The sequence below is a fragment of the Tyto alba genome, unplaced genomic scaffold (genome assembly GCF_018691265.1).
Source record: "Tyto alba isolate M040663 unplaced genomic scaffold, T.alba_DEE_v4.0 Super-Scaffold_2, whole genome shotgun sequence".
NCBI lineage: Eukaryota > Metazoa > Chordata > Aves > Strigiformes > Tytonidae > Tyto > Tyto alba.
This window is the reverse complement of record NW_024881282.1, coordinates 90,073,639-90,101,252: the sequence shown is the minus strand read 5'-3', so window position 1 is coordinate 90,101,252 and position 27,614 is coordinate 90,073,639. Positions and strand designations below refer to the sequence as shown.

Genomic DNA, 27,614 nt, shown 5'->3' with positions numbered 1-27,614 from the left:
CACACCTCTTGCAGGCAGTCCTCTCCTGCCCTGCCCTGCCTGCACGTCCTCTGCCACGGGCAGCGCCGAGCTGGTGGTCCAGAGGGCTCTGCCTGCTCGGGAGCTCCCCATCGCTGCCAAAACCCTCGGATGTGCCCCGCACGGCATCCCTGTCCCTAAATCGGAGACGTGGATTTGGGGGGATGGAGCACTCGGGGGGATAAGGAACTGGCTGGGTGGTCAACAGCTCGATGGCCAAGTGCAGAGCGGTGACGGGTGCCGTTCCTCGGGGGTCGGGGCTGGGCCCGGCGCTGTTTCACATCTTCGTTGGGGACACGGACAGTGGGATCGATGCCCCCTCAGCAAGTTCACCCGTGACCCCGAGCTGCGTGGTGGGGGACACGCTGAGGGCAGGGGGGGCATCCCGAGGGACCTGGGCAGGCTGGAGAGGGGGGCCCGGGCAAACCTCGCGGGGTTCAACAAGGCCAAGGGCAAGGGCCTGCCCGGGGGTCGGGGCGATCCCCAGCACAAACCCAGGCTGGGCCCTCGAGGGGTGGCTGGAGAGCAGCCCCAAGGAGAGGGACTGGGGGGGTTGGTGGGGGGAAAACTGCCCGTGAGCCAGCCCCGTGCGCTCGCAGCCCAGAACCCACCCGTGCCCTGGGCTGCAGCCAGAGCAGGGGGGGCAGCAGGGCCGGGGGGGATTCTCCCCCTCTGCTCCGCTCTGGGGAGACCCCCCTGCAGTGCTGGGGCCAGCTCGGGGGCCCCCAACAGCAGAAGGACCCGGAGCTGCTCGAGCGGGGCCAGAGGAGGCCACGGAGATGCTGGGGGGGCTGGAGCAGCTCCCCTGGGGGGCCGGGCTGAGAGAGTTGGGGGGGTTCAGCCTGGAGAAGAGAAGGCTCCGGGGGGACCCTGAGAGTGGCCTCCCAGGGCTTAAAGGGGGGACAGGAGAGAGGGGGGGGACTCTTTATTGGAGAGGTGACGGTTTTAAACTGCCAGAGGGCAGATTTAGGTCAGATCTAAGGCAGAAATTGTTCCCTGTGGGTGGGGTGAGGCGCTGGCCCAGGGTGCCCAGAGCAGCTGTGGCTGCCCCCTCCCTGGAAGGGTTCAAGGCCAGGTTGGACGGGGCTGGGAGCCCCCTGGGCTGGGGGCAGGGGGCCCTGCCCAGGGCAGGGGGTGCCACTGGGGGGGCTTTAAGGTCCCTCCCAACCCAAACCGGTCCGTGATTCTATGACACGACTTGGGGTCCCCCTGGGCTTCTCCAGTGCCTTTCCCACAGGTTTATTCGTGCCTCCCTCCCTCCCTTGGCGCAGCCGTGGCAGCTCTCTCCGGTGTCTCCGGTGCAGCGGCTCCTCTGCTGCAGCCTGCCCGGGCTCTCGGCGCGGCCTTTGAAGATGCATCCGTGGCTGGGAAGGAGGGAAGAAGCGCCTGGATCTGCCAGCCTGGCAGGAGATCTCGATCAGCTCCCTGGAAATCCGCCCCGGGAGCCCGAGTCCAAGGGCTGAGAGGGGGGCACGGGGAAGGGGAGCCGCGCCGGCACTCCCCGAGGGCACTGACTACATGGGACACGCACCCACAACTTTCCCTTCTGGGCAGTTTTAGGGCAGCAGCGGCGTGTCCAGGCTCTCAGGTGTCCCTCCTCTGCGTGGCCCGTTGCTTTTGGAGTCTCTGGTACCAAGCTCTTCTCCTGTTGTCCATCCCAGGAGGGATCCAGGCTGCTCCCAAACTCCGCAGGGATTTCCAAGGTGGATCCCTTATTTTCTTGGCTTCTGTCGGCTTCTCCCATTGCTTGGTGCCTTCGTCCTTCTAGAAATGGGTGACTTAAGGCACCCAGCCTTGGAGGAACCTGGGGGATCCCCCAGCTCAGCCGAGCTCCCCCCGGCACCCCCACATTGTCCTCAGCGTCCCCCGTCGGCACAGTGAGGATGGTCCCCGTCTGCAGCAGCTCAGCGCCCACGGGTCGTGCCCGCCTGGCCAGGATCTCTGTGCCGGATTGAACTCAAGGCCACTGCAGGCGCGGTGAGCCGTGCCCGGTGAGGGATGCCGTACGGCGAGGGCAGCGGGCTCTGCCCGGCTGAGAGGATCTCCCTTCCCTATCTGTTGAGCGGGGCTTGTGCTACAAAAAGAGCGCGCCGCGCTCGGCGAGCGTAAAAAAGATTGATGAGAGGCAAACCCATGAACTCATCAGCGTCTCGTCTCCGCTAAATTACAGTTACAAGGCTCGTTGTGGCTCATCCGTGTATTGTGTAACAGGAGTGATTGCCGGCGTGGATGGGGCGCGCGGAGCGGCGCGGCGTAAAGTGCTAAGTGCTCGGGCATACGGCCTTAATGTCTTCTAAATATTGGCAGAGGAGAGGGGCATCTGAGGAGAGGCGGGAGCAGAAAGTGGGGGCACTGGAGTTCCCCGATCAATATTTAATAGGGGCTGCAGTACCTTCTGGGGAGAAGACATATGAAGTCAGCATGTTCTCGCAACCTGTTTTCTGCCCTCTGGGCAGCATGCTTTTTCTGGTGTAAAAATGATTAGCTTGCACATCTCTCCACCGTTCCTCTCGCCCGTCTCCCTCAGTCTTTCCACGGTCAGAAAGCAATTGTTTGGCGTTCGACCCAGGACTCTGGATTGCTGATACAGCTCCCGGCAGTGCAGGATGCTAAATCCTGGTGGGGGGCTTTTGGGGGGGCTTCAGGCTGATCCCTGGTAAAATGCTACTGCTTTATCGCAGGTGGGTTTTCTTTCCCCTGGCCGAAAGCAAATGTACAGCTCCTGGGGGACCTGTCAGGGCCAGGTACGAGGCCTGTTCCAGGCTGGAATAATTTGTGAGCTGGCACAGCCGGGTTCCTGCATGGTTTACAGCCTCTGGCATCCCGGGAAATTGCTCATGGCTTAGAGAGCAAAAAGCTTAGCAGCAAAAAAGAAAAGAGGAGGAAAAAAAAAAAAAAAAAACCAAACCAAACCAAAACCCCAAACCCCGAAGCAGTAAAGCAGGCAGCAGCACGGAGGAGCGGCGGCCAGGCTGCTGGTGATGGGCTGCGGGCAGGCGGCCAGCCCCGGAGCCGCGGCTGATGCCGGTTTGCAGAGATGGGCAGGAGCTTGCCGGCAATTACGGAGCAGCTTCTCTACGAGGCAGCAGCTCCGTGACCGCAGGCAAGAGCGAACTCGCACCACGCAGCTCCAGGGCCCGTGTCGCCGGGAGGAAGATGCAGCTCCAGACCATATGCTCTGTGAGTAGCGCCGGCCCTTAAGTGCTTGGTCTTATTGATGCCATAATAAGCCCTCCAGATTGGGCTGCGCTAAAATGCTTCCCCCACAACTCACGTTGAAGTGTGGTAATTCTTCTGACCCAGCAGAAGTGCCTGGTGTTTGACACGGGTGCTTTGAGGAGGACCCGGGCGTCTGCCAGCTCGCATTTAGGAGCTCCAGCCGGGCTTTGCACCGTGCTCTCCGGGCGCTGCTCTCTGCTCGAGAGGCTTCGTCGGCTGCAGCGCCGGCTGCGCACACGTCTCCTCGGGACGGCCGGGGCTGAGGCTGTGGCAAACGTTTCTCCGTCTGCTGGGTGAGCGTGAAAAACGCTGATGGGAGGAATGAAGCTTTGACCTTTTGATCTCATCAGGAAACTACTGCGAATCCTCTATTGATGGTTAAATTGCACTAAATTAGAGAGGAGCTGTGCAATCCTGCCACATTGCTGAACTGTGCAATTAGCATCCTGCCTAGCAATAGCACCCTTGTGCCTCGGGAAACTTAAGCCGGTGATTTTGGGTATGTGATGAACCTGCCACTGCGAAGGCTTTATTTTTTTTTGCTCCCGGCGACTTCAGGAGCCTCTCTGCTCCATCTGGGAGGCAGCCAGAGCCTGCTTGGAGGTTGCGTTCGGCGCCCGGCACGGCTCTGCCTCCGCACCCAGCGGCCTCGCCCCGGATCCTGCCCTGAGGCCGGTGGGGTCTCCCCTCCGTGCCTTGGGGTGACCGAGGGGATGCTGGAGGGCACGGCTGGGGCACACGCTGGCTCAAGGGCATTGCCACCGAGCTGCCATCGCCTTTGCTGGCTTGCTCCGGACACCCGATGGGGTACCCCCCCCCAGCTCCCCGGGGCGGCGGTGGGCTGGAGGCGGGAGGATGAAGCTCTAGGACCGAGAGCCGGCCCAGGCTCGCGTCCTTGCCCCGCTGCCCCGCTCCTCCTCCTGCGCTCGGCTCGGTTTTAGAGCCGGTTCCGGCGAAGCGTGCTGCTGGCTGCTGGCTGCTTTCTGCCTGCGGGTCAGGGCTCAGCTTTTATACCTCCAGCCGGGAGCCCGGCAAAGGCATCCCCCTCCGCAGAGCGGGCGGGTTGCTGGAGCGGGGAGCTCCGTGCCTCCCCCAGCCCCTCTTGCATCACTCGGGCATTTCAGCTGTGTTAACACCTCCCTCCAGGCACCTCTCCCAGCGCCGTGCGGCTCAGAGTAATCATGAACATTCCCCCCGCCGTTCGCACCGGCTGCTGGAGATCTCTATTTAGTCGCTAGACATTTGAAGACGTGCTGCAAGGGATGGTGCGCGTCCCTCGCCGGCTCCCGCAGCCCGGCCCAGCTCCTTCGCCTGCGGCGGGCTGCGGGGAGGGGGGACGCTCCACCACGTGTTCGTGGGGACCTTTGGTGGCACCGGCCGTCCTTGGGGACGGCGAGGGATGCCGCGCTCCTGTTCCCGCAGCCCAGAGCGGAGGGGACGAAGCTTCGCCCTTGCGCCGGGCGCCTTTGGGTGCAGCTCACCCCCCCCCCCCCCCAGCCCCCCTCTCGCCTCTGGGCACCGGCGTGCGGGTGGGCTTTGCTGGTGCCAGGCTGCGGCGGGAGCGCTCGGGTGGATGTCGCTGCCCTGACACCTCCTACGTGAGCAGCTCCTGCCCTGGCGCCCCCTGAAATCCCCGGTGCAAGGGGCAAAGCCGTCGGGCCCCGGGGGAAACAAACCGCCCATGGAGGAGCTGCCCCGGCTCCGCAGGGCTTGGTGCCGGCGAATGCTTGTGCCCTCCGGGTGCAGGGCTGCCTTGGCACGGCGTGGCCTGGGTGTCACCCGTGGGCACGCTGGCAGTGCCGTGGGACGTGGACGGTGTGCCCTGCCTGCACGCAGACTCTGCCTGCACCATGGGGGCCCTGCCTGCACCTCACCCTGCCTGCACTCCCCCTGCCTGCACCTCCCCTGTCTGCACCTCCCGTGCCTGCACCTCATCCCTGCCTGCACCCCCCCTGCCTGCACCCCCCCTGCCTGCACCCCCCCTGCCTGCACCTCCCCTGCCTGCACCCCCCCTGCCTGCACCTCCCCTGCCTGCACCTCCCCTGCCTGCACCCCCCCTGCCTGCACCACCCCTGCCTGCACCTCCCCTGTCTGCACCTCCCGTGCCTGCACCTCATCCCTGCCTGCACCCCCCCGCCTGCACCTCCCCTGCCTGCACCTCCCCTGCCTGCACCCCCCCTGCCTGCACCCCCCCTGCCTGCACCCCCCTGCCTGCACCTCCCCTGCCTGCACCTCCCCTGCCTGCACCCGCCTGCCTACACCCCCCCTGCCTGCACCTCCCCTGCCTGCACCCCCCCTGCCTGCACCTCCCCTGCCTGCACCCCCCCTGCCTGCACCACCCCTGCCTGCACCTCCCCTGCCTGCACTTCCCCTGCCTGCACCCGCCTGCCTACACCCCCCCTGCCTGCACCTCATCCCTGCCTGCACCCCCCCGCCTGCACCTCATCCCTGCCTGCACCTCCCCTGCCTGCACCCCCCCTGCCTGCACCGCACCCCCCCTGCCTGCACCTCCCCTGCCTGCACCCCCCCTGCCTGTACCCCCCCTGCCTGCACCTCATCCTGCCTGCACCCCCCCTGCCTGCACCCCCCCTGCCTGCACCCCCCCTGCCTGCACCGCACCCCCCCTGCCTGCACCTCCCCTGCCTGCACCACCCCTGCCTGCACCTCCCCTGCCTGCACCTCCCCTGCCTGCACCCCCCCTGCCTGCACCCCCCCTGCCTGCACCTCCCCTGCCTACACCCCCCCTGCCTGCACCTCATCCCTGCCTGCACCCCCCCGCCTGCACCTCATCCCTGCCTGCACCTCCCCTGCCTGCACCCCCCCTGCCTGCACCGCACCCCCCCTGCCTGCACCTCCCCTGCCTGCACCCCCCCTGCCTGTACCCCCCCTGCCTGCACCTCATCCTGCCTGCACCCCCCCTGCCTGCACCCCCCCTGCCTGCACCCCCCCTGCCTGCACCGCACCCCCCCTGCCTGCACCTCCCCTGCCTGCACCTCACCCTGCCTGCAACCCCCTGCCTGCATCTCATCCTGCCTGCACCTCCCCTGCCTGCACCCCCCCTGCCTGCACCCCCCCTGCCTGCACCCTCCCTGCCTGCACCCCCCCTGCCTGCACCTCCCCTGCCTGCACCCCGCCTGCCTGCACCTCCCCTGCCTGCACCCCCCCTGCCTGCACCCCCCCTGCCTGCACCTCACCCTGCCTGCACCCCCCCGTCTGCACCTCCCGTGCCTGCACCTCATCCCTGCCTGCACCCCCCCTGCCTGCACCTCCCCTGCCTGCACCTCACCCTGCCTGCACCTCCCCTGCCTGCACCTCCCCTGCCTGCACCCCCCCTGCCTGCACCCCCCCTGCCTGCACCTCCCCTGCCTGCACCCCCCCTGCCTGCACCCCCCCTGCCTGCACCTCCCCTGCCTGCACCTCACCCTGCCTGCACCTCCCCTGCCTGCACCCCCCTGCCTGCACCCCCCCTGCCTGCACCTCCCCTGCCTGCACCACCCCTGCCTGCACCTCCCCTGCCTGCACCTCCCCTGCCTGCACCCCCCCTGCCTGCACCCCCCCTGCCTGCACCTCCCCTGCCTGCACCCCCCCTGCCTGCACCTCATCCCTGCCTGCACCCCCCCTGCCTGCACCTCATCCTGCCTGCACCCCCCCTGCCTGCACCCCCCTGCCTGCACCTCCCCTGCCTGCACCCCCCCTGCCTGCACCTCATCCCTGCACCACACCCCCCCTGCCTGCACCTCCCCTGCCTGCACCCCCCTGCCTGCATCTCCCCTGCCTGCACCCCCCCTGCCTGCACCCCCCCTGCCTGCACCTCACCCTGCCTGCAACCCCCTGCCTGCATCTCATCCTGCCTGCACCTCCCCTGCCTGCACCCCCCTGCCTGCACCCCCCCTGCCTGCACCCTCCCTGCCTGCACCCCGCCTGCCTGCACCCTCCCTGCCTGCACCTCACCCTGCCTGCACCTCACCCTGCCTGCACCCTCCCTGCCTGCACCTCATCCTGCCTGCACCTCCCCTGCCTGCACCTCATCCCTGCCTGCACCCCCCCTGCCTGCACCTCATCCTGCCTGCACCTCCCCTGCCTGCACCTCCCCTGCCTGCAACCCCCTGCCTGCACCCCCCTGCCTGCACCCCCCCGCCTGCACCCCCCCTGCCTGCACCTCATCCCTGCCTGCACCCCCCCTGCCTGCACCTCATCCTGCCTGCACCCCCCCCTCCCTGCACCTCATACTGCCTGCACCTCCCCTGCCTGCACCTCCCCTGCCTGCACCTCATCCCTGCCTGCACCTCATCCCTGCCTGCACCTCCCCTGCCTGCACCTCATCCTGCCTGCACCTCACCCTGCCTGCACCCCCCCTGCCTGCACCCCCCCCGCCTGCACCTCATACTGCCTGCACCCCCCCTGCCTGCACCTCCCCTGCCTGCACCTCATACTGCCTGCACCCCCCCTGCCTGCAACCCCCTGCCTGCACCTCCCCCTGCCTGCACCTCCCCTGCCTGCACCCCCCCTGCCTGCACCTCCCCTGCCTGCACCTCATACTGCCTGCACCCCCCCTGCCTGCACCCCCCCTGCCTGCAACCCCCTGCCTGCACCTCCCCCTGCCTGCACCTCATCCCTGCCTGCAGCCCCCCTGCCTGCACCTCATCCTGCCTGCACCTCCCCTGCCTGCACCTCCCCTGCCTGCAACCCCCTGCCTGCACCCCCCCTGCCTGCACCCCCCCTGCCTGCACCTCATACTGCCTGCACCCCCCCTGCCTGCACCTCCCCCTGCCTGCACCCCCCCTGCCTGCACCCCCCCTGCCTGCACCCCCCCTCCCTGCACCTCATACTGCCTGCACCTCATCCCTGCCTGCACCCTCCCTGCCTGCACCTCATCCCTGCCTGCACCCCCCCTGCCTGCACCCCCCCTGCCTGCACCTCCCCCTGCCTGCACCTCCCCCTGCCTGCACCTCACCCTGCCTGCACCCCCCCTGCCTGCACCCCGCCCCCAGCCTTACAGCAGCCGCTGCTGCGCAGCAGCTTCCCCGGGTCCTGGCGAGGGGCTCTGGGGACGCCCAGCGAGCCGGACAGGCTGCTGGCGCTGCTGGTGACAGTGACGGCTCCGGACCTTCCCTCTCCCGGTCCCTGCGCAGGGGACGGGCGGCTCCATCCTTAAAAGCTTTTTTGCCCCCCTCCCAGGCCGGCCGCTGCTGTCCTAGTTTTCGCTGGCTGCTATTCATCCCCTCCGCCACGTGCGGGGTCGGCACGGCGCGCTCCGCCGCGGCTTCGTCTTCTGGTGCTTCCGCCGGTGCGTCGCGGGGTTGCCCTTGGTCGGCCGGAGGCTTAGCTGGAAGGAAATCCCCCAGGAGCAGGGGATGTGTATGTGTCCCCTCCCGCCTGTGCTCCCGAAGGGCGTGCGACCCCGAAGCCAGGTCCGTCGGGTGACAGCCCCGTTACGCAGCCCTTGGGGTTTGCAGTTTTCCTCTGAAATTCGGGCTAGCGGTGTCGAAACGGTGGAAGTTTTTCCTTTGAGCCCTGAAATAGCTGCCGCTGCCCGAGACCGGGAGCCTGCCAGCAGCTGCTGGCTCTTTCGCTCTGAGCGTCCCTGTCCCCTTGGGGACGGTTTTAGGGCCGGGCTGAGGGGAGGCAGAAGCACCTCGTGGCTTTGCAGCATCCCGCAGCCAGGCTTTGCGCCTGAATCGGCCCCGTTCTGAGGCCGGTGACCCCTTTTTTCACGCTCTTTGTGAGCAGATTGGGCAAAACGCTGCTCGAGACCTAAACGCCGCGGCGGGGCCCCGTCCCGGCGCGTGTGCGGCTGCATTTCAAGCTGCTGAGCCTCCCGTACCCGCTGCCGGCTGTTCCGTCCCCGGCTGCTGGCGCGGCATCGCACCCGCTGCGCCCAAAATGCAGGGGAAGGTGTGAAATGCCAGCGCCGAGGCTCGGGGAGCTGCTGCGACAGCAGAGCTGGAGGCGAGGCGGGTCTGGCTGGGAGCACCGGGGAGCCTGGGGACGCCGTGGGCAGCGCAGGGGACCCCGCGTGCCCCGTGGGGCCGCCCGGCTTCGCTCGGGGGCAGCCCAAATCCGCCACCTCCTAACCAGCGTGGGTTTTGCCCGTTATCTGTCAAACTCTGCTCGGTCCCCAGCCCTGCCTGTGGTGGGCTCCGTGCTCTGGGGTAGCCCCGGGTTTTGGCCGGGGTGTCGGGGGGAATCGCGGCGTGGGGATGTCCCGGTGTGGGGGCTGCGGCACCGGCGGTCGGGGGGTGCCTTATCCAGGCTGGGGGTGTCCGTCGTTCACCCTCCCTCCCCTTCCCGCGGGGGAGAACCCCTCCTCGGCAGAGCAGCTCTTGTGCCGGTTGGGGCAATTAGCACGTGGGATCACTTTGCAGGGGGATTCGGGGTGATAAATTGCTTTTTGGTCGAAAATAATAGAAAAGCTCCATTTCATGCGGATGGCGGTGGTGTGGAGCCGGGCGGCTGCTCCGCGGGGGGGTTCTGGGCTTCTTGATGAGGTGGGGCGGGCGCGGGGGCTTTGGGCCTGCGCAGCCACCTCCCTTGGGTGCTTTGGGGACAGAGGGGTGGCAGAAGGGACCCCCGGGGTCGCCCACCGTGACCCGTGACGGCTGCTGCAGCGAGGAAGGTCGCCGGGTTGGACCCGGCACGGGTGGGTTTTGCAAGAAGCTGCTCCAGGATCCGGCGCCCGGCGCGGCGTGGGGGTGCCGCGGGAAGTGGGGTGCTCCGCTGGGTGCTGAGCCGTGGGTCCCTCTCTCGTTGGGTGGTTTTTGCAGCCAGCTGCTCTCTCGTGCTCTGTCCTGCCGAGGGGACCCCGTGGCTGGCTCGGAGCCCCGCTGCCGGGGCCGGCAATGCGGCACAGGGTGCTGGTGGGAGGGGATGGCTGGGGGGGGGGGTGTGGGGGTTTGCCTTGCCCCGGCAAAGGCGCGCGGCCCTCGGGCAGCTCGGCAGAGGATGGGTTCCATCCCCTCCGGCCACGGTGTGTGGGAGACACGAGTGTGAGTGGGCAGAGGAAACCCCCGTGGGGGGCTGCGCGTCCTCTCTGCCTCTTCCTGGGGCTGCTGAGCTTTAGGGCAAAGATGAGAGGTTGAAACGGCGGAGGAGAGTATTTTTTAAAATATTCCGTAAGCCCTACGAGGGTCTGCGTTACAGCAAGCGGGTGGGTATTCAGCATAAACCCAAATTAAATAGCGTAATTTCTCCATTCTTTTTGGACAGAAGCGTACCTGGGGAAGACACACGAGCTGTGGGTGGGCTAAATCTGGTGTTGGGAGGAAGAATGCTGCGAAAGCAAATCTCTTTCATCTCCCATTTGCCAGGCCCTTCCAGGGAAAACCTGGGCTGGGGGAGCTGTGGCGGTCCGGCGTTTTCGGGGAGGGACGCTCCTGCCTGCCCTCGTCCGGGCTCGGCGCCGTCGCTGATGCCACCGGGGCATCTCCAGCACGTCACTGTGCAACCCTGTGAGCAGCTAAATCCGCTTTCCAGGGCGTCCCCGCCGCGAGGCACGGAGAGCATCTCGCGTTGGGCTGTTCCGCTGATGCTCCCTTGGCTCGACGAGGGCGTCGGGGTTGGGGGGAAGTCAGACTCATTTAAAATAGAATTCAAACGCTGCGGTGTTGTAAAATAAACCCCAACGACCAACACAGCCACCCTTCTGAAATCACCAAGTATATTTATACCTCTCAGTTTCCTCGTTAGCGGCGACATGATCTCCTCGTCCACGGAGAGGTGGCTCTTGGTGCGCGTTGCCAAAGCGCCGCCGGTTAATGAATTCCCCGTGGACGGGTAACGTCGTGCTCGGGTGATTTCCCCGATTAGTTCCTGGGAAAGGGCACTGCCTTCCCTGCCACTACCTGCAGATCCTTTCCTGGTTTCTGTAGCTGGGCAGAGGTTGCGACGGAGCCGCACACACGGGTAAACCCCCCCTTCGGGCGCTCTCGCTCCAGCGCCGAAGCCTGAATTGAGGAGTTATTCCCCAAATATTCCTCAGCCAGCAATATTCTCCTCTAACCCCGGCGAAACAAAAACTTGGGTTGCTTAGAAATGGCTCTTTGCAAGAATCTTGATGGGTTTATGCGGAGGCTTTCCTTGCAAAGGGTAATCCTGGTTTTTAACGAGGTAATTTACAGCTGGTGATTACAGCCCCGACCCGTCCGGTGTGCGCAAGCGGTGGAGCCGCGAATCGCTATCTGCTGGTGACAGGCTCCCGCGGGTCGGGACTCGAGAGGGAGATATCCAAAGGGTGCCTGTAATTAGCCCAAGCGTTTAATTTAATAAAACAAGTGACTAAAAACATAAGCGTGCTGTATTCTGAAAGCGCTGCACGTAATTGCAAATTATCTTAATTCAGCACCGGCACAGCCAACTTGGTAATCGCCTCATAAATAACTTTCATTAGCTGATTTCAGCATCCGCGCTCGGCGCTACCTCCAGGGGTGCTGGTGGTCTGGGGGGGGGTTCAGGGGAGCGGGGCTGCGCGGCGTCCGTCTGCGGGGCCGGCACGGCCGGCGGTGCCCCTCCGGGCTCCGATTTGGGGGGATTGCAAAGCCGGGGGGGGTTGCTGCTCCAGGGTCACCGGGTGTCCCCAGCCCCTGGGGCAGCACCTCTACCAGCGCCTCTTCCCCAAACTCCCCGCTTCACCCCCGTTGCCCCGCGAGCCGGGGCTCAGCTGCTGCTCTTTCGTGCCAAAACAGCGTCTGCGGCTTTGCCCTTTTATTTTCATGCCGGGAGAGGGGTGATGATCCTATCGATCGCGCGGTTTCCAGTCGGCTTGTGGCTTTATTTCCCCGAGGACCGGAGCAGCGGAGGCTTCGCCTGCTGCCCTTGTCCCTGACTTTAATTCTGTCCGGCCCACCCCCCCCCCCCCCCCTCCCCCGGCCACACCGATGGGGACGCGAATGCTGGCGGGGAGCGAGCACCCGCCGTGAGAGCACCAGCCCCTCGGTGAACCGAGGGCAAACCGCGCTGGGGTGACTTGGGGGGGGTGGGGGGAGTGTGCCCCTCCCCCCCCCCCCCGACTTCGGGCTCTCCCAGCTGGGGGCTGCGGGTGTGTGATGCTGAGGATGGCGAGCTCCCTCCCCGGCGATGAGGAAGGTCGTCAGGAGGCCGGGGCCGCTAACGGCAGCGGGGATGCCGTAATGCGGCAGTGCCGGCTCGTCCTGGGCAGTCCCCAGGGTGCTTGTTCAACGTGTAATACACGCTGACAAGACAAACAACTTTATTAATTTAAGCCCACTGCTAAAAGGCAGCCGCGGGCAGCCGTGCAAAGGAGCGTGGCCGCCCTGGGGTTGTTTTTGTAAAACCGTGGTCTTGCGGCTGGGGAGCAAAGTCCCAGACCAGAGCCTTCAGAGAATTACGGGCCGCAGAAAATGTGCTTTTGTACCTGCTTTTGAGGAGTTAGAGGCGCTGAGCACGGCGGCGACCGGAGAGGTGGGCTTAGCTCCCCCACAGCACTTAGGAGCACGGCGGCGGCGGTCTCGGCTGCGCCCAGGCTTGGTTTTGAGCCCAAAAGTTGGGTTTGGTTTTAAGCAGGGGCGGTTTTCCCGGCGCAGGTGGGATTCGCCGGTGCTGCATGCGTTGTTTGGCCCGGGGCTGCCGCGGCTGCATCCCTCTGGGATGCGGGAAGACGAGGGGACGGGGCTGGGGACCACCGGGGACCCGCTGCGGGGCCGGAGCAGCACGTGCCGGGTGGAAGGAGGTCACTGCAGCGATGCAGGTTCCTGCAGGAAAATGCCGCCTCCTGCTTCATCTGCTGCTCCCTCAGGCGAGGGGAGCCCCGAGGGGACCGGCCACGGCACCATGCTCGTCCCGTGTGCCCCTGGGACGGGCTGTGCCGCGGCGGGTGGGCATCTCTGCTGCCAAAAGCCGCCCGCATCCCGAGAGGCTCCTGTGTCGTGCAGCCCCCTAAGCCCCGCTCCGGGGCCGGACCCGCCGGCGTCTCCCCCGTGGCAGTGGGCATGGGTTCCCGGAGGGAGGTTTGGGGTGAAATCCAGCCTGCCGCCCGTCTCCGCTCCGTGCAAGGCGCCCCCAGCTCAAACAGCTCCTGGAGCATCCAGAGAGGAAGAAAACCTTTCCTCGTTTGGGATCCCGTTAACCTGGGGGAAGGGTCCCTCCGGGGATGCCCGTGGCTCGGCAGGACCCTGCTTTGGGGGAGACCTCTGCTCGGTGCTGTCGCTCCCCCGCGCCGTCCCTCACCGGCTGCATCGCCAGGAGCAGCGCAAACACCCCGGACCCATTGCAGGGCGCTCCCCACCCACCCCAGGCTGCGGGTCCTCCCGCCCTTCGCCGGTGAAACGGGCTGGCAGAGGGAGACGAGCAGGCAGCGCGTGGCAGCAGGCAGGAGGTTTAAATTAGGGCCTCTCTCTGTCGTGATGAATAGGTGCCTTCGGGCTCGATGGAGATTGATGGCTGCTGGAGAGGCTGCAGGAGCGAGCCCAGGCGTGCGGTGAGCGCAGCCCCAACGCCCTGGGGAGGAGACCGGAACGGCATGTGCTGGCAACACCATCAATACCAGGGCTGGGAGCTGATGGGTTTTACAGGGGAGGCAGAGGATGGATACGGGATAAGATGGGAAAAGGCAGCAGCTGTGCTGGAGCAGCCTCTCTCGCCCTCCCTGCGGCCCTCGCTGCAGGCTGGGCTGCTCGTTTCGGGAAGGGGACCGGAGGATGAGGAAAACTTGCTTTGTTCTGTCTGGTTCATCTGGCCCCGTGCCCGGCCACAGGCCTGGCTCTGTGCTGAGGGTGATGATGGAGAAAAGCCTTCGGTGCGCCCGTGCGGTGTGCCGGTGACTGGGGCTGGGCTGGTTGTGCTTGGGGTCACCCAAAAGCTGGCTGTCCCCCGCCTGCCCGAGCTGGCCTGGGGTGCGCTGAGCCCCTCGTCCGCCCGGAGAAGCTGCTGCAGAAGGAGCAGAAGAGCTTTTGCAGGGCGGGGAGCCCTCGGCGCTGTGTTTGGAAGCAACCCCTGGGTTGCGGGGCCGGGGGCCCGAGGGGAGAGGGCTCCTGGGAGCCTCTCGGTATGCTTTAATAAAATGCAAATCACCTTAAAATGGTCGACTTCCAATCGCAAGGCTCCAGCAGGGAGCCTGGTTTGATAATGAAAGCGATTCAAATCGAGGCTTTTCTTTCTTATTTGGGTCTGGAGGCTCAGCTCAGGAGAAGTTTGTTTTTCTCTCTTTAATTAGACCCCGCTAATGATATTTGAGTAATTCCAGGGCCTGAGATGCTCTGATACGCGCCCCGGGGGCTGCGCAGGGGTTTGGAGAAAACCCTCCAACCACGGGGTGCTGCGATGGGGGGCAGGATTCAGCCACGGTGCTGGCTCCCCGGGGCATCTCCCCCCAGCTCCGGCGCGGTTGGTGCCGCGGTTGGTTGCTGCCCTCCCGCCTCGTGGGGAGCGTTAAAATCCCGGTGGGTGCCCGTCGTGGCCGGGGGGGGAGCTGCGCCCTCCCCGCAGGGCTCGGCACCCGCCGTGCCACCCCATCGCCACCCAGTCCCCCCGCTGCCCTGCCTGGCCCCGTGTTGCAGCACCCGACGCCTCGGAGGGGTGCAGGGTGAGACGTGGGGCTGGCGACGGGGCGAGCGCCCAGCACGGCGTGCGGCAGCACCCGTATGGCGGAGCTCGGATGATGGGAGCGACTGGCTGGGGCTTTGGAAGCTGGTTTAGAAGGTGGGAGCCATCCCGGAGCAGCAGCCGCGGGAGAACGGGATCCCAGAGCTTCCCCAGCCCCTTTAATTGAGAGGCGACCCTTTGTGTGAGCGTCGGGGTGCTCCCAGAGCTGGCGTTAATCCTTTTAGGGCTGAAAATCCAGCCGGCGTCGTTGGCTGCAGGAGCCGCCGCCGAGACGCTCTGATCATCCCTCAGTTGGGAAAGAGCCGCTCTCCCAGCCCGGCCGGGGGGGGGGGGGCTGCCCCTCAAACCCCCCTCGTTAATCTGCTGCCACAAACGACCCCGCTCCTGGCTGTGGCCGGGTTGTGGCACATCCCGGTGCCGGTCGCTGCGTGGTGCCACCGCCGTCATGGCTGAGCTTTGAGGGGCTGGTAACCCATGCGACCCCCCCCCCCCCCGCTCCCCGCCAGCGCTCGGCCGCTCTGGGCACGCACTCGCTCCCTTTTTAAGCCGTTTTAAAACCCCTCTCCAGCTCCGCCGTGGCCAGCCGGCATTTTTCCCTGGAGCTGAGGGCCGCGCGATGCCTGGGTGTGGCGCGCCCGCTGCCGGGGTGGGCTCTGCAGGCAGCCAGGTGACGTGCGGAAAACAGACTCCACAATCTGATAGATTGTAAAGTAGGTATGTTTATTCAGCGCTGGGCACATAGGGGATCACTCCTCCAAATATGTGCTACCATGTGGCACCATTGCCTTAGATTTATAGAGCAAATGATTACATATTCATAATATTTCGCAATACGCCTATACATATGCATCACCTATCCCCGCTTCGTATTAAAATTAGCATTTCCATGGTCTCCTCCCAGTTGAGTCTGCGCAGTGAGTTCCTTTGGTCCTGGGCAGGGGTCGTGAAGGGCTGGGCGGTGGTCGTGGGAGGAAGTATCTCCTCTTCCTCAGTGCTGAACTTTTCACCCCGAATTCCTGCGCAGTCTCTGTCACCCCCCTGGACCCGCAGAGCAGGTTTGTGCCGGTTGTGGGGTAATCTTCACTTACTCAGGGGTGGAGGAGGCTTTTTACTTAAACAGGAGATAGTGGTCAGCAACACAAACATCTTCACTTACTCAGGGGTGGAGGAGGTTTTTTACTTAAACAGGAGATAGTGGTCGAGCAACACAAACACCTCGTACAAGCTAGGCAAACCCTTATCTCGACTATTTCTCTCGTCATCCCCTTCTTGCTATTCCCATATTAACCCTTACATCCCCTGTTCCTATCTAGGCCCTGTATCACAGGGACCGCAGGACACCTCTGCCGAGCGCTGGAGAAGCTGAACGCACGCTCCAGGCTTTGCATCCAGGAACTGGCACCCGCTCGTGCGAGCTGGGGCCTCCCAGGAGCCGCCGCACATCTCTCGGCCGCGCTGGAAGCCCCTCACCCTCGTTTTCCTCGCAGCGCCTGCAGTCCCGCGGGCTCTCGCTTTCCTGTAGCCGGTTGTGCCCCTGGGCTCATCCCCCTCCCTCGCAGAGGCGCAGCCCGGGGTTCCTGGGACCGGCCCGTGCGGTGCCGGGGCTGGTGCCGTTTGCAGGAACGCCGCACCGCGCCGCCTTGGCGGGAGCAGAGCCTCGAGGCGCTACGGAGGCTGCTTGCCCGCGGGCAAGAAACCCGTCCCCCCCAGGGCGCTCGGCAGCCGGCACGCTTCTGCTCGCCACCCGCGAGCTCCTCTCCGAGCCGGGCGCTCGTGTTCTGCCGCCGTCTCGGCTTGTCACCACCTCGCCGGGGTGGATTTCCACCCCCTTCGGCGCAGCCCCGGGCAAGCCGAGCGTGCCGGGTTCATTCACCAGCCCGCCCGCTGCCCTCCAACCGCTGCCCCGAGGATTTCCCTGCCTCGCTTGCTCCAGGTCGGATCCTTCCCCCAGCACAAGCCAAGCAGCCTCTGAACGGGACAAGTTTCCCCCTCCCCGGGCTCCCTCGGGGGATGCCTCATCCCCGAGCAGCCCCCGGGGACGCCGGGCACGCTGCCGGCACCGCTCCCAGCCGCTTTCGGTGGCAGCTGGTAATCTCCGCCTCGCCTCGTCGTTTCCAACGGCGTGTCGCTTGGAGTTGATTTGCTATGCTAATTGCTTCACAAGTAATAAGCTTCCCTAATTGCGCTGGAGGGGGAAGAGGAGAGCTCTCCCCACCTGCGGCACCGCCGGGCTGCGGGTCCCGGCCCCTCGGCTCTTCTGGGGTCCCGCGCTGGGATTCTTGTAAGAAACCCCAAAATCTTACGCACGGGGAGCGCCCTGGGGTGTCGGGAGGTGCCGGGCCGGGGGCTCGGAGCATTTCCAAGCTGCTCCAAATGTTCCTGCATCCATCGTTGTCCCCATCTTCTGCCCTTGGGAAGGGGGCCAGGGGCTGGGAGCGGGCCCCCCGAGGGGGCGGGGAGCCGAGGGCGCTCGGTGTTTCACCCCCCCCATGGCAGGGTGCAATCCTTCGCGGCTGCTGCTTTCCTGAAAAGAGACTTTAATTGGCTACTGTACGGCGTAATGATGTTAATTTGACAGGAGAGCTCTAATTCCCTCGGCCCGTTAGGTATTTAAAGACTCACAGGGGTTACAGAAGGAGGAGGGAGGTTGCGGGGGGGCTGCTGGCCCCTGGTGCTCACCGGCCCCGGAGGCAGCACCCGCCCTCGAGAAGCTCCGTCTTGCATTTTAAACAAAAAGCCGGCTTCTTTCCCCGGGCTCCTCGGCGCCTGTCTGGGGGCAGCCTGCGAGGAAGCAGCGCGTTCCCATCGATCCGGGGATTAAAATCCCTGTCTCCGCGTGCCGGGGGGAGGGCGAGCGGCTTACCCCCCCCCCCCCACCTCCTCCAGCAACTCTCCAAAAATGAAGCTCCACGCGTTGACTTTCCCACTAATAAAATGACTTCCTCATCGCACGCCTTTAATTGAATGACGCTAATATGCTGCCTTTTTTTTTTTTTTTTTAATTATTTCTTGGATGGCTGATGACTCTCCCTGGCAGCCGGGGAAAGCCGGGGCTGGCGTTTCGGCGTTTGGTGCTGGGAGAGCTGCGCCGTCCCTCTCGCCCGCCCCGCTCCCCTGGCAGGATGCGGCCCAGGACGTCGCCTCCCGGGGCCCCGTCAAGCGCCGCGGCCGGGAAGGCGGCGAGGGAGGCGGCTCCCAGGGATGTTGCCGCGGTTCGAGCGCTTGGCTTGACAAGTAGCTGAAAAAAAGCCATATCTTTTTATGTGGCTGTAATTGCTGGATGTTTGACGGTCGTAGAATTTAGTTAACATCCTTGCTGTTATATTGATTTTTAATGTTTATTTGCAAAACCTCAAACGTGTGTCCAAGGTTTTGAACAGCTTCCCAGACTGATCTGCTAGGCCACTTCCCCTCCGATATGAAATATCATTTTTACAGGCTGGCAAAACGGTATTTAATGGTGGCTGACAGGGCCGTGGTTAAGGGCGATATGTATTGGACACTTAAACGCTTCTATTACCCCGCTCCTGGCACAGCCCATTGCGTTTTACTTGTGCTGGGAATTGCAGAAGGCTTTGCATTTTCCATCAGCGTCACGACGCCGCGGCCTCGGTGAGGACTCGGCCCCCGCCTCTCCGGCTCCTCCGAGGCTGTGGTCACGGCACGGGTGGCTGCTCCAGCCGTGGGGACGGTGCCTGAGCCGGGGGTCCCCTTTTTTGGGGTGGCCCTCGGCTGCAGACCTGTGAGCCGCCCCAAGGTGGCTGGCTGGGGTGTTTGTTTTTTTGGTTTTTTTGTTTTTTTTTAAGTCAAATGTTTGCTTTTGCGCGATGCCGGGGAGAACCGCCGCCGCTGCTGCCGCTGCCGTGCGTGGAGAAGAGGCTTTTGAGCACTCGAGTGCTGCTTCCAGGGCAGGCGCTTCCCCTCTTCTCCTTAATGCAGCTGCAGGGTTTTACACGAGGCGGGTAAATCCCTGCTTAAACGGCAGCAGAAGGGACCCACGTGCCGGGACCCACGTGCCGGGACCCACGGCCGCACCACGCCAGCCCCGTGCCGGGTGGGATGGAGCGTGCATCCCGTGGGAGCTTTGGAAGCAAAGCTGGAGCATCTTTGTGAGCAGCTCCCGTGCCCTCCTCGTGCAAAGGCTGCTGAGCTGCTCTCCGGTCGTTTCTCCACCGAGGCGAGCGCTGTCGGCACCCGAGTCCCCCCCGGCCCGGGTGCTGCCGGGGCCACCCGGGGCTCGCTCCCACCATCCCCCCTTCCCGTGCTCCGGCGCTGTGCGGGACGGGATTAAGGATTTAACAGCCTGTGCCAGATAGACACTTAAATAAGCAATAAATTTGGAGTTCGTTAGTGAGGATTAATTAGTGTTTGCGCAGGGCTTTGCCTGTGCCGAGCAGCAGACAGGAGCCCGAGCGGCGTTATTTATCTTGAAGCTTTGCCATGACCTTGTCGAGGTCGGGAGAGACTCGTCGCCTGGGTCCCATCGGGTTCCACCGTGGCTGCGCCCGGCGTGGTCCCTGGGGGTTGGGATCCACACCCCCACACCCCCCCCCCCTCCCAGAATTCAGGCCCAGGGGGTCCTCTGGGAGCTCGGCAGGCAGCGACCTGCTGCGTGACCCCGGAGCGGGCGTCCTCGCGTTGCAGAGCTGCTGGGCCCGGGGCTGGGGAGCAGCAATCCGGCGTTCGGCTGCGGGGGGAAGGCAGTGTTTGAGTGCAGGCACTTCTTGGGGGGGGGCTCTCCTGGGATTTTAGGGGCTCTCCCAGCCCCGTGGGGAGCAGGGGCTGGCAGCTGGGGAAGGGAGGCTGGCGTTGCGCTCCCCATCGCTTCGGCTGGGGTTGGGAAGGGGTGGAGGGGGGTGGCACGGCCGGTGGCAGCTCCTGCGGGCTCTGTCTCTGCCCCCCCACCCCCCCCCCCCCGGGGAGGCTGGAGCGGAGCCTGGGCTCCGTTTTGGGGTGCAGGGACGGGAGGTGGCGAGGCAGGGAGTGTTGGAGCGGGAGGGCTGAGCCCGCCCCGCCTCTCAGCCCCTCGGCTCAATTCGCCATCTCCGCGCGGTGGTTTTTCAGCGCAGCGACGGCCCTGGCACCGCGGTGCAGCACCGGGCTGTGAAATGAGGGGCCCTGGGGGGGATGCCCCAGGGGACGATGCCCCCACATCCATGGGGGGATGCCCCAGGAGGAGCGGGCAGCCCCCTCCTCCCCAGCATCTCGGACCCGCAGGATTTATCACGCCGCTCGACTCCAGCCGTGGCACAGGGCCGGGAATTTTTTTCTGGCACCGGCTAAATAATGGAGACACCGAGGAGGCCCTCGCCGGGGATGGGGATGGTGTGAACCGTCCTGCGGCGAGCCGAGGCGCAGCCGGGGAGCCGGCCTGACCATGGGGCTGAGACAGGGCCAGCAGCAGCTCCGGCTTCCCCCCGGCAGCAGCACGCTCCCACGCCTGTGCCGGGGCTTCCCTCTGGCCACCCGCCAGCCGTGCCGTCCCCACGTGCTCAGCCGGGGCTTTATTTCATGTGGGGCGAGGTAAAAAGCTCTCTCCCTGCCGGAAAACTGGCTTCGGGGCCAGCGAGCTGGCACTGCATCCCGTGCTGCCCGCCACAGCTCCGTGCCAGCCTCGTCAAACCCATCTCATTAGGTGCCAGGAAGCTTTTCTGTGCCACGAGTGATGTCGGGTGGATCCCCAGCTCCTTTCCAGAAGAAACCCCGTCTCCGCGGGTCCTGCACCCTGCCAGGCTCGGAACCTTGCGCAGGGGTTTTCAGCCGCAGCGGGCAGCAGGAGCCTCCCCCAGGGATGGGTTGGGCACTGGGTGCAGCACCTTGCGAGGTCCCTCGTGGGATCTGGCCCGTTCCCATCCCCGGGGCTGCGGCGTGGGGCGAGCAGCGACATGGGTGGAGGAGGGAACGGCTCTGAGGAGCAGCCTGGGAACGGCGTCGAGGACAATAAACTCTATCAAAGCCTCATTCATTATAGAAGAACACGGAGTGCGAGTGCTGGCATGTTTTTGTCCGCTCGCTCCCTCTCCCATCTGACTCCTCTCCTTCATTTCCTGCTGCTTTTGCCTTATCTCCCCTTTTTCAGTGGATTCCTCCCCAGCTCGGTGGGGCGTGCAGGGGGCCATTCCCCACGGCACCACGCCAGTGAGCAGAGTGATGTGCCGAGGGCCATCCTCCACCAGCGTGGGCTGGGGAGCTCCTGGGGTTGGGTTGGACTAGGTTGGGTTGGGTTGGGTTGGGTTGGGTTGGGTTGGGTTGGGTTGAGTTGAGTGGGGTTGGATTGGGTTGAGCTGGATTCAGTTGGGTTGAGTTGGATTGGGTTGGGTTGGGTTGAGTGGGATTGGGTTGGGCTAGGTTGGGTTGAATTGAGTGGGATTGGGTTGGGTTGAGTTGAGTTGGATTGGGTTGGGTTGGGTTGAGTTGACTTAGATTGGGTTGGGTTGGGTTGAGTTGGATTGGATTGGGTTGGGTTGGGTTGGGTTGACTTGGATTGGGTTGGATGGGGTTGGCTTGGCTTCTCCTCCCTCCTTCCTTCCCCCACATGCTGGCAGGGCCCAAAGGTGCCATAACCTTAACGGTGCCGATGCGGCCAACTGCAAAAGCATGTCCAAAGTCCAGCACACTGCTGGTGAGGGAGCGGGATCTGCCACGGAAAGCTACGTCCTTCCCTCTGGGAGCGGTGCCGAGCAGCAGCAGCCCCTTGGCATCGCTCTCGGAGCCGGCTCCGTCGTGCCGCCGCACCGCATGCTGCGCCCGGGGCTGGTGGTGGCACGGTTTGTGGGGGACAAACCCCTTGGGGGGCGGTGGCTCTGAAGACACCATCTCTGGCCTGGGGGTTGCCGTCTCCAAAGCCTTGCCACGGGGACGGTGACCAGGGACGCTGCCCCGTGCTTCGGCTGCTCTTGGGGACGGTGACTGGGCAGGAGGGACCCCTGCCTGCAGCCCTGCCTGCAGCCCTCCCCGGGCAAAGCCAGGGGTCGGGGGACACTGTTCCTGGCACTCGGGGTGGGGAGCGGAGGCATTGCCAGCCTGGGTGACAGCTTTGTCCCCACCCTGGCTCTTTTCTGGCCCGTCGTGATGCTGCGGGGCGCTGGGGGGAGGGCGAGCAGCACCCACGTCCTATATTCTGTCCATTTTGTACGTGAACTTACACAGCTCACCAGGCTTGCTGCTGCTCCAGGAGACCTGCTCGTGCGGGTGCAGCTTGAGCCCTTCCCGGCCCCTTCCCGCTTCCACCTCATTCCCAAACCCCCCCGCTGCCGTTTCTGCTGGAAAACTCCCCTTTTTGCTCAGTCTTTGAAGGGGTTTTATCGCTGCGAGAGGCCCCGAGCAGCTGATGGGCAGCGAGCAGGGAGCTGTCCTCCGGTTCCCTTTACTGAGCATCTCATCCTGCAAGTGCTGTTAATCACTGGCGGCTAACGAGCTTGTCTAACGAGCAGCTTTAGTGCAGGAACCGGCGTGAGCAGGGGCCGTGGACCCGGCTTGCCCAGCTCGCTTCATGACAGAGCTCTTTTGAGCTTGATTTTCCCCTCCCGCGGGCGGTGGGTGCTGTGCCGCGGCGTTTTGGGGTGGCGAGACCTTTGATGCTTCCCCCTGCGAGCGGAGAGCCCCGGGCAGCACCTGCCACGGGGTGTGTGGGACCTGGGGGGGCTGGCGAGAGGGGATAGGGTGCTCGGTGGAGGTGGCCAGAGAGACCCTGGCCATCCTCCCCCCTCCCCAAAATTCCCCTCTATCCCTTCCCCTTCTAGAAGCCGCCACGTGAACTCGGAGATTCTCAGCCTGGCACCGCGAGGTGACCGCTGGCGCGTCCTCCTGGGAGGATGCTCGTGTCATCCAGGGGCTCCCCTCGGGGTTTCGGCGGAGCCGGGGCTGCGGCGATGCTTGGGGAGCCCACCCCGGGGGGGCAGGAGCGAGAGGGCACCCATGGGAGCGGGCGGGGGGGGGGGGGGTGCTAGCTGCACCAGCTTCGGGGTGCCTGCTGCGGAGCGGAGAGCCTGCCCGCAGGGCCGCTCATCGCAGGGTGGTTTTTGGGGGGGGGGGCTCCCCCTGACCTGTGCCCCTCTCTCTGCCCCCGCTGCAGGACAAGAACAGGAAGCTGAGGCCCCTCTACGACATTCCCTACATGTTCGAGGCCCGGGAGTTCCTGCGCAAGAAGCTCATCGGGAAGAAGGTACGGAGGGGACGGGGACGGCGGCGGGGTCCCTGCGCGTCCCCGGCGCGGGCGGGTGCGGACGAGGGGCCGGGAGCCGGCGGCGGGTGCCGCGGGGGGGCCTTACGAGTGACCCGGGGGCTCCCCGGGGGGGCCGCGGGGTGCACCCAAAGCTGGAGCACCCTCTGTGCCAGCCCCTGCGAGGGGCTGCGGTCCCGCTTTCAGCTGCGTCCGTTGCCCAGGAATGCTGAGGGCCTCCGTCGCTTTGTATTTTCCCTTTGTTTCCCCGGCATATTTTTCTAGGCCGGTTTAGAGCAATTCAGGGGAATGAAGAATATAATGTGCACTTAACTACTGAAGCACATGCTCAGGATGCAATTTTCAAATGCTCATAAAATGGTCAAATAAAATCAATTTCCTTCATAGCGAGGCTGCTCGCTGCTGCTCATTGAGGACTATTTCCATGCCTAATTGCATCTTTCCATTTCAGAGCCCTGTTTATATTTAAAAAAAAAAGAAAAAAATAGCAGCTTGTGAGACTTTTCTAATGGGAAGTCTGCCACTTGTCATAGTCAAATGTGGCTGCGAGGTTGTTGCTGGGACTTGTGGGGAGAGCTGCGGTCTCTGAACTGGAAACCTCGGCAGCGTCGCGGGCTGAGCGCTGCCGGCCACCCCGGGGATCACCGGTGCTGGTTTTCCTCCGGCTGCCGTCGCTTTGCTGTCTCCCACCCCGCCATGCTTGGCTGTTGCTCAAAACCACCCTTTTTCTCCCCAAACCTGTTGGCAGTCCCCCTGGCAGCAGGAGGCGGGGAGCGGCACAGCAGCCAGCCTCCGCTGTCCCCCGTGCCCAAAGTGGGGAGCCGGTGACCCCAAGAAATAGAAGCAAAAAGCCATTTGCCTCCGAGTGCCTCCAATCTCCATTTTTAAAGCTCCCCATAACCTTGGAGCGAGCTGCGGCGGCGCGCGCCGGGCTCCTGCCTTCGCTGGGCTGGTAGCCCTGGGAGCCAGGCGCCCGCTCGCCTTTGATGTTGCCTCGTTTGCTTTATAAATATTTCCTTTGTCAGCTCCACGTTTTTCACTTCAGATTAATTTGATTGAGGAAAGCGATGAAAAAAAAATCCTTTCCCTTAATGATCAAAACAGTCCCTCGGGGTTGGCGGCGCGTTCTGATTTGAAATGACAGCCCTGCACGGGGTCGCTCGCCCTTGCCTTCTCGCGGCTCGCTGTCGGCATCAATCTTTGCGGCAAAATCCCTCTTTTCCCACCCCCTTTTTTTATAGACTTTTAAAGCCCACCCCGGCGGGCAGCTCCTGACAGTTTTCTGCTCGCGGGGAGATCAAACAGGGTGGGCTGGCACCGATACGCAGCGCTGCCTGCGGCGTCAGCACGGCTCCAGCACCGTGCGCGTTTGCAGGGGTGCCCTGGGGAGCCCTGCCCGTTCCGGGGAGCCCTGCCTGCCCATTTTGGGGAGCCCTGCCCGTTCCGGGGAGCCCTGCCTGCCCATTTTGGGGAGCCCTGCCTGCTCTGGGGAGCCCTGCCTGCCCATTTTGGGGAGCCCTGCCCGTTTCAGGGAGCCCTGCCTGCCCATTTTGGGGAGCCTTGCCCATTCCGGGGAGCCCTGCCTGCCCATTTTGGGGAGCCCTGCCTGCTCTGGGGAGCCCTGCCTGCCCATTTTGGGGAGCCCTGCCCATTTTAGGGAGCCCTGCCTGTTCTGGGGAGCCCTGCCTGCCCATTTTGGGGAGCCCTGCCCACTTTGGGGAGCCCTGCCTGCCCATTTTGGGGAGCACTGCCTTTTCTGTAGAGCTCTGCCTGCTGATTTTGGGAAGCCCTGCCCCTTCTGGGGAGCCCTGCCTGCCCATTTTGGGGAGCCCTGCCTGCTCTGGGGAGCCCTGCCTGCCCCGGGGACCCCTGCCCTCTCCGGAGGGGCTCCCTTCCCGCAGAGCCCCGGGATCGACTGATGTCCAGGATCCTCTGGAGATCGGGATCTCCGGGCCCGCTCCGGCCGTGCTCCCGGCATCCCCGGCCGCGGGTCCCCGGGGGCTGTGGTGGGCGACGGGTGCCGAGCGACCGCGGCCGCGCTGCCGTGGGTGTGGGGTCCCCCTCCACTGCAGGGGACTCGAGGTTCGGGGTCTGCCCTGTGCACCCCCGGCACCTACCCCAGCCTGGCCCCCGGGGATGCCGTCCCGCCGCCTTTTGCTGCCTTGGGAAGGGCTGACACGGCTCGAGGGGGTCGCGGGAGGGCTCACCGCCGGCGGAGCGCCATCAGCCCCCTTCGAGATCGAGGAATTGAATATTCGGAATAATTAGGCCAGGGTGAGTTGTTGGCCTCGCTGCCGGTGCTTCTGGGATGCGGAGGCGGGTGCGGCTTGGCGGGGGGGATTGGCCGCGGTGCCGGGCGGTGAGCGCGGCGGTGGGCAGGGGAAGGGATGTGGGGAGCAGGCAGGGAGGCAGCGGGCAGGAGGGCAGGCAGGGATGCAGGCAGGGATGCAGGCAGGCAGGGATGCAGGCAGGGATGTGGGCAGGGATGGATGCAGGCAGGGATGCAGGTAGGGATGCAGGCAGGGATGGATGCAGGCAGGAGGGCAGGCAGGGATGCAGGCAGGGATGGATGCAGGCAGGGTTGAATGCAAGGATGCAGGCAGAGATGAATGCAAGGATGCAGGCAGGGATGAATGCAGGCAGGGATGAATGCAAGGATGCAGGCAGGGATGCAGGCAGGCAAGGATGCAGACAGGAATGCAAGCAGGGATGGATGCAGGCAGGTAAGGATGCAGGCAGGCAGGGATGCAGGTAGGGATGCAGGCAGGGATGCAGGCAGGTAAGGATGCAGGCAGGCAGGGATGCAGGTGGGGATGCAGGCAAGGATGCAGACAGGAATGCAGGCAGGGATGCAGGCAGGCAGGGATGCAGGTAGGGATGCAGGCAGGGATGCAGGCAGGTAAGGATGCAGGCAGGCAGGGATGCAGGTGGGGATGCAGGCAAGGATGCAGACAGGAATGCAGGCAGGGATGCAGGCAGGCAGGGATGCAGGTAGGGATGGATGCAGGCAGGCAGGAGGGCAGGCAGGAATGCAGGCAGGGATGCAGGCAGGAGGGCAGGCAGGGATGCAGGCAGGCAGGGATGCAGGCAGGGATGCAGGTAGGGATGGATGCAGGCAGGGATGCAGGCAGGCAGGAGGGCAGGCAGGGATGCAGGCAGGGATGGATGCAGGCAGGAGGGCAGGCAGGGATGCAGGCAGGGATGCAGGTAGGGATGGATGCAGGCAGGAGGGCAGGCAGGGATGCAGGCAGGGATGGATGCAGGCAGGAGGGCAGGCAGGGATGCAGGCAGGCATGGATGCAGGCAGGAGGGCAGGCAGGGATGCAGGCAGGGATGGATGCAGGCAGGAGGGCAGGCAGGGATGCAGGCAGGGATGGATGCAGGCAGGAGGGCAGGCAGGAGGCAGCAGCCCGTCTCTCCCACCCTGGGGCCGTGCCCCACTCCCACCAGTGGCCGCCTGCGCTGGCCCCACGGCAGCCTCGAGGCGGGCTTGCCAGGGCAGGCGAGCAGCCAGCCCTCCCAGCTTCCCCGGCACCCTGCTGCCTGTCCGTCCGTCCGTCCGTCCGTCCTGCAGGGACACTGCCAGCTCCGGCTGCTTCCAGCACGAGCCCCAGCGCCTGGCCGGGGGCGGCCGCGCTCCCCCCGGGCTGCCGGATGCCGCCGGCCTGGCGCAGCAGGTTGAAGCCTTGCCTCCCACCACCCATTTTCCACCACCTTTTCTGAACAACCCCCCCCCCCCCCCGCCCTCCCGGTGACAAGATCCCCCACGTCCCCCCCCCAGCCCCGGCGCACCGCTGCTCCCCGTCCTGCCGAAACGCAGCGCGACAGCTTCCCCTGGGCCCCCCCCCCGCCCCCACAGCAAAAATAAACCGCTGTGACTGCTTCCAGCAAGAATTCCCCCTGTTCCCCCCCTCCCTCTGGAGAAAGCACCGAAGGGAGAAGGGGAAGAGATCCCCCCACGGCCGCCCCTTCGCTTTCGCTCCTCGCGCTGGGAGACGAGTGGGGCTGTGGGAAACCACGTCTGAATTCCCAGGGCCTTGGGGGGCAGACGGAGCAGAATTTCTTTTCTCTCCCTCCCCCTTCCCTCAAAGCAGCGTGAAGTTTCCGAAGCCGGGAATCTTCGCGGCGCGTTGTTTTTCCCTTTATCGGGGGGGGGGTGGGGGGGGTGGGTTTGTGTTTTGGTTTTTTTTTTTAATTTTTTTTCTCGGCTGGCCTGCCAGCTCTCGCTGCGCCGATGCCGGCACCCTGCACCGCCACGGCACGTGCCCCGGCGCAAGAGCTGCTCCCGGCAGCCGCGGGAGTGACCCGGCACGCTGGAATTTGCCCGGCGGTGCGGGATGAACCGGCTGCCGCCGCCCCTGCTATGGATTTATCTCCCGCGGTGGAATAAATCTCTGGTGCGTGGCGGGGTGGGGGACGGCTCCCCCCCCGCCCCGGCACAGGCACTGCCCATCGATTGCGGCGCTGGGCGTGCACGGCCCTTAAGCAGTTTTTTTTAATTACGCCATCGCGCAGGCAATTGAATCGAGTCTAAATGGGTGCTCTTGGCCCTTTCCTCTAATTAGCTGGGGGGGGGGGCGGGGATTAATCGTTCGGACGGAGGGAGACGACACGAGATAATAATTCATGGAAAAATAGA

The 27,614-nt window shown here is 64.8% G+C and overlaps 1 protein-coding gene across 1 annotated transcript in view; it reads left to right on the top strand.

The window, feature by feature from the left end:
* Window positions 1-27,614, top strand: part of LOC122153358 (staphylococcal nuclease domain-containing protein 1-like) — a 79,214-nt gene that overhangs the window by 24,537 nt on the left and 27,063 nt on the right. The window contains 1 exon segment of the mRNA XM_042791878.1: window positions 22,868-22,957. Coding sequence (XP_042647812.1) covers window positions 22,868-22,957 — 90 coding nt within the window.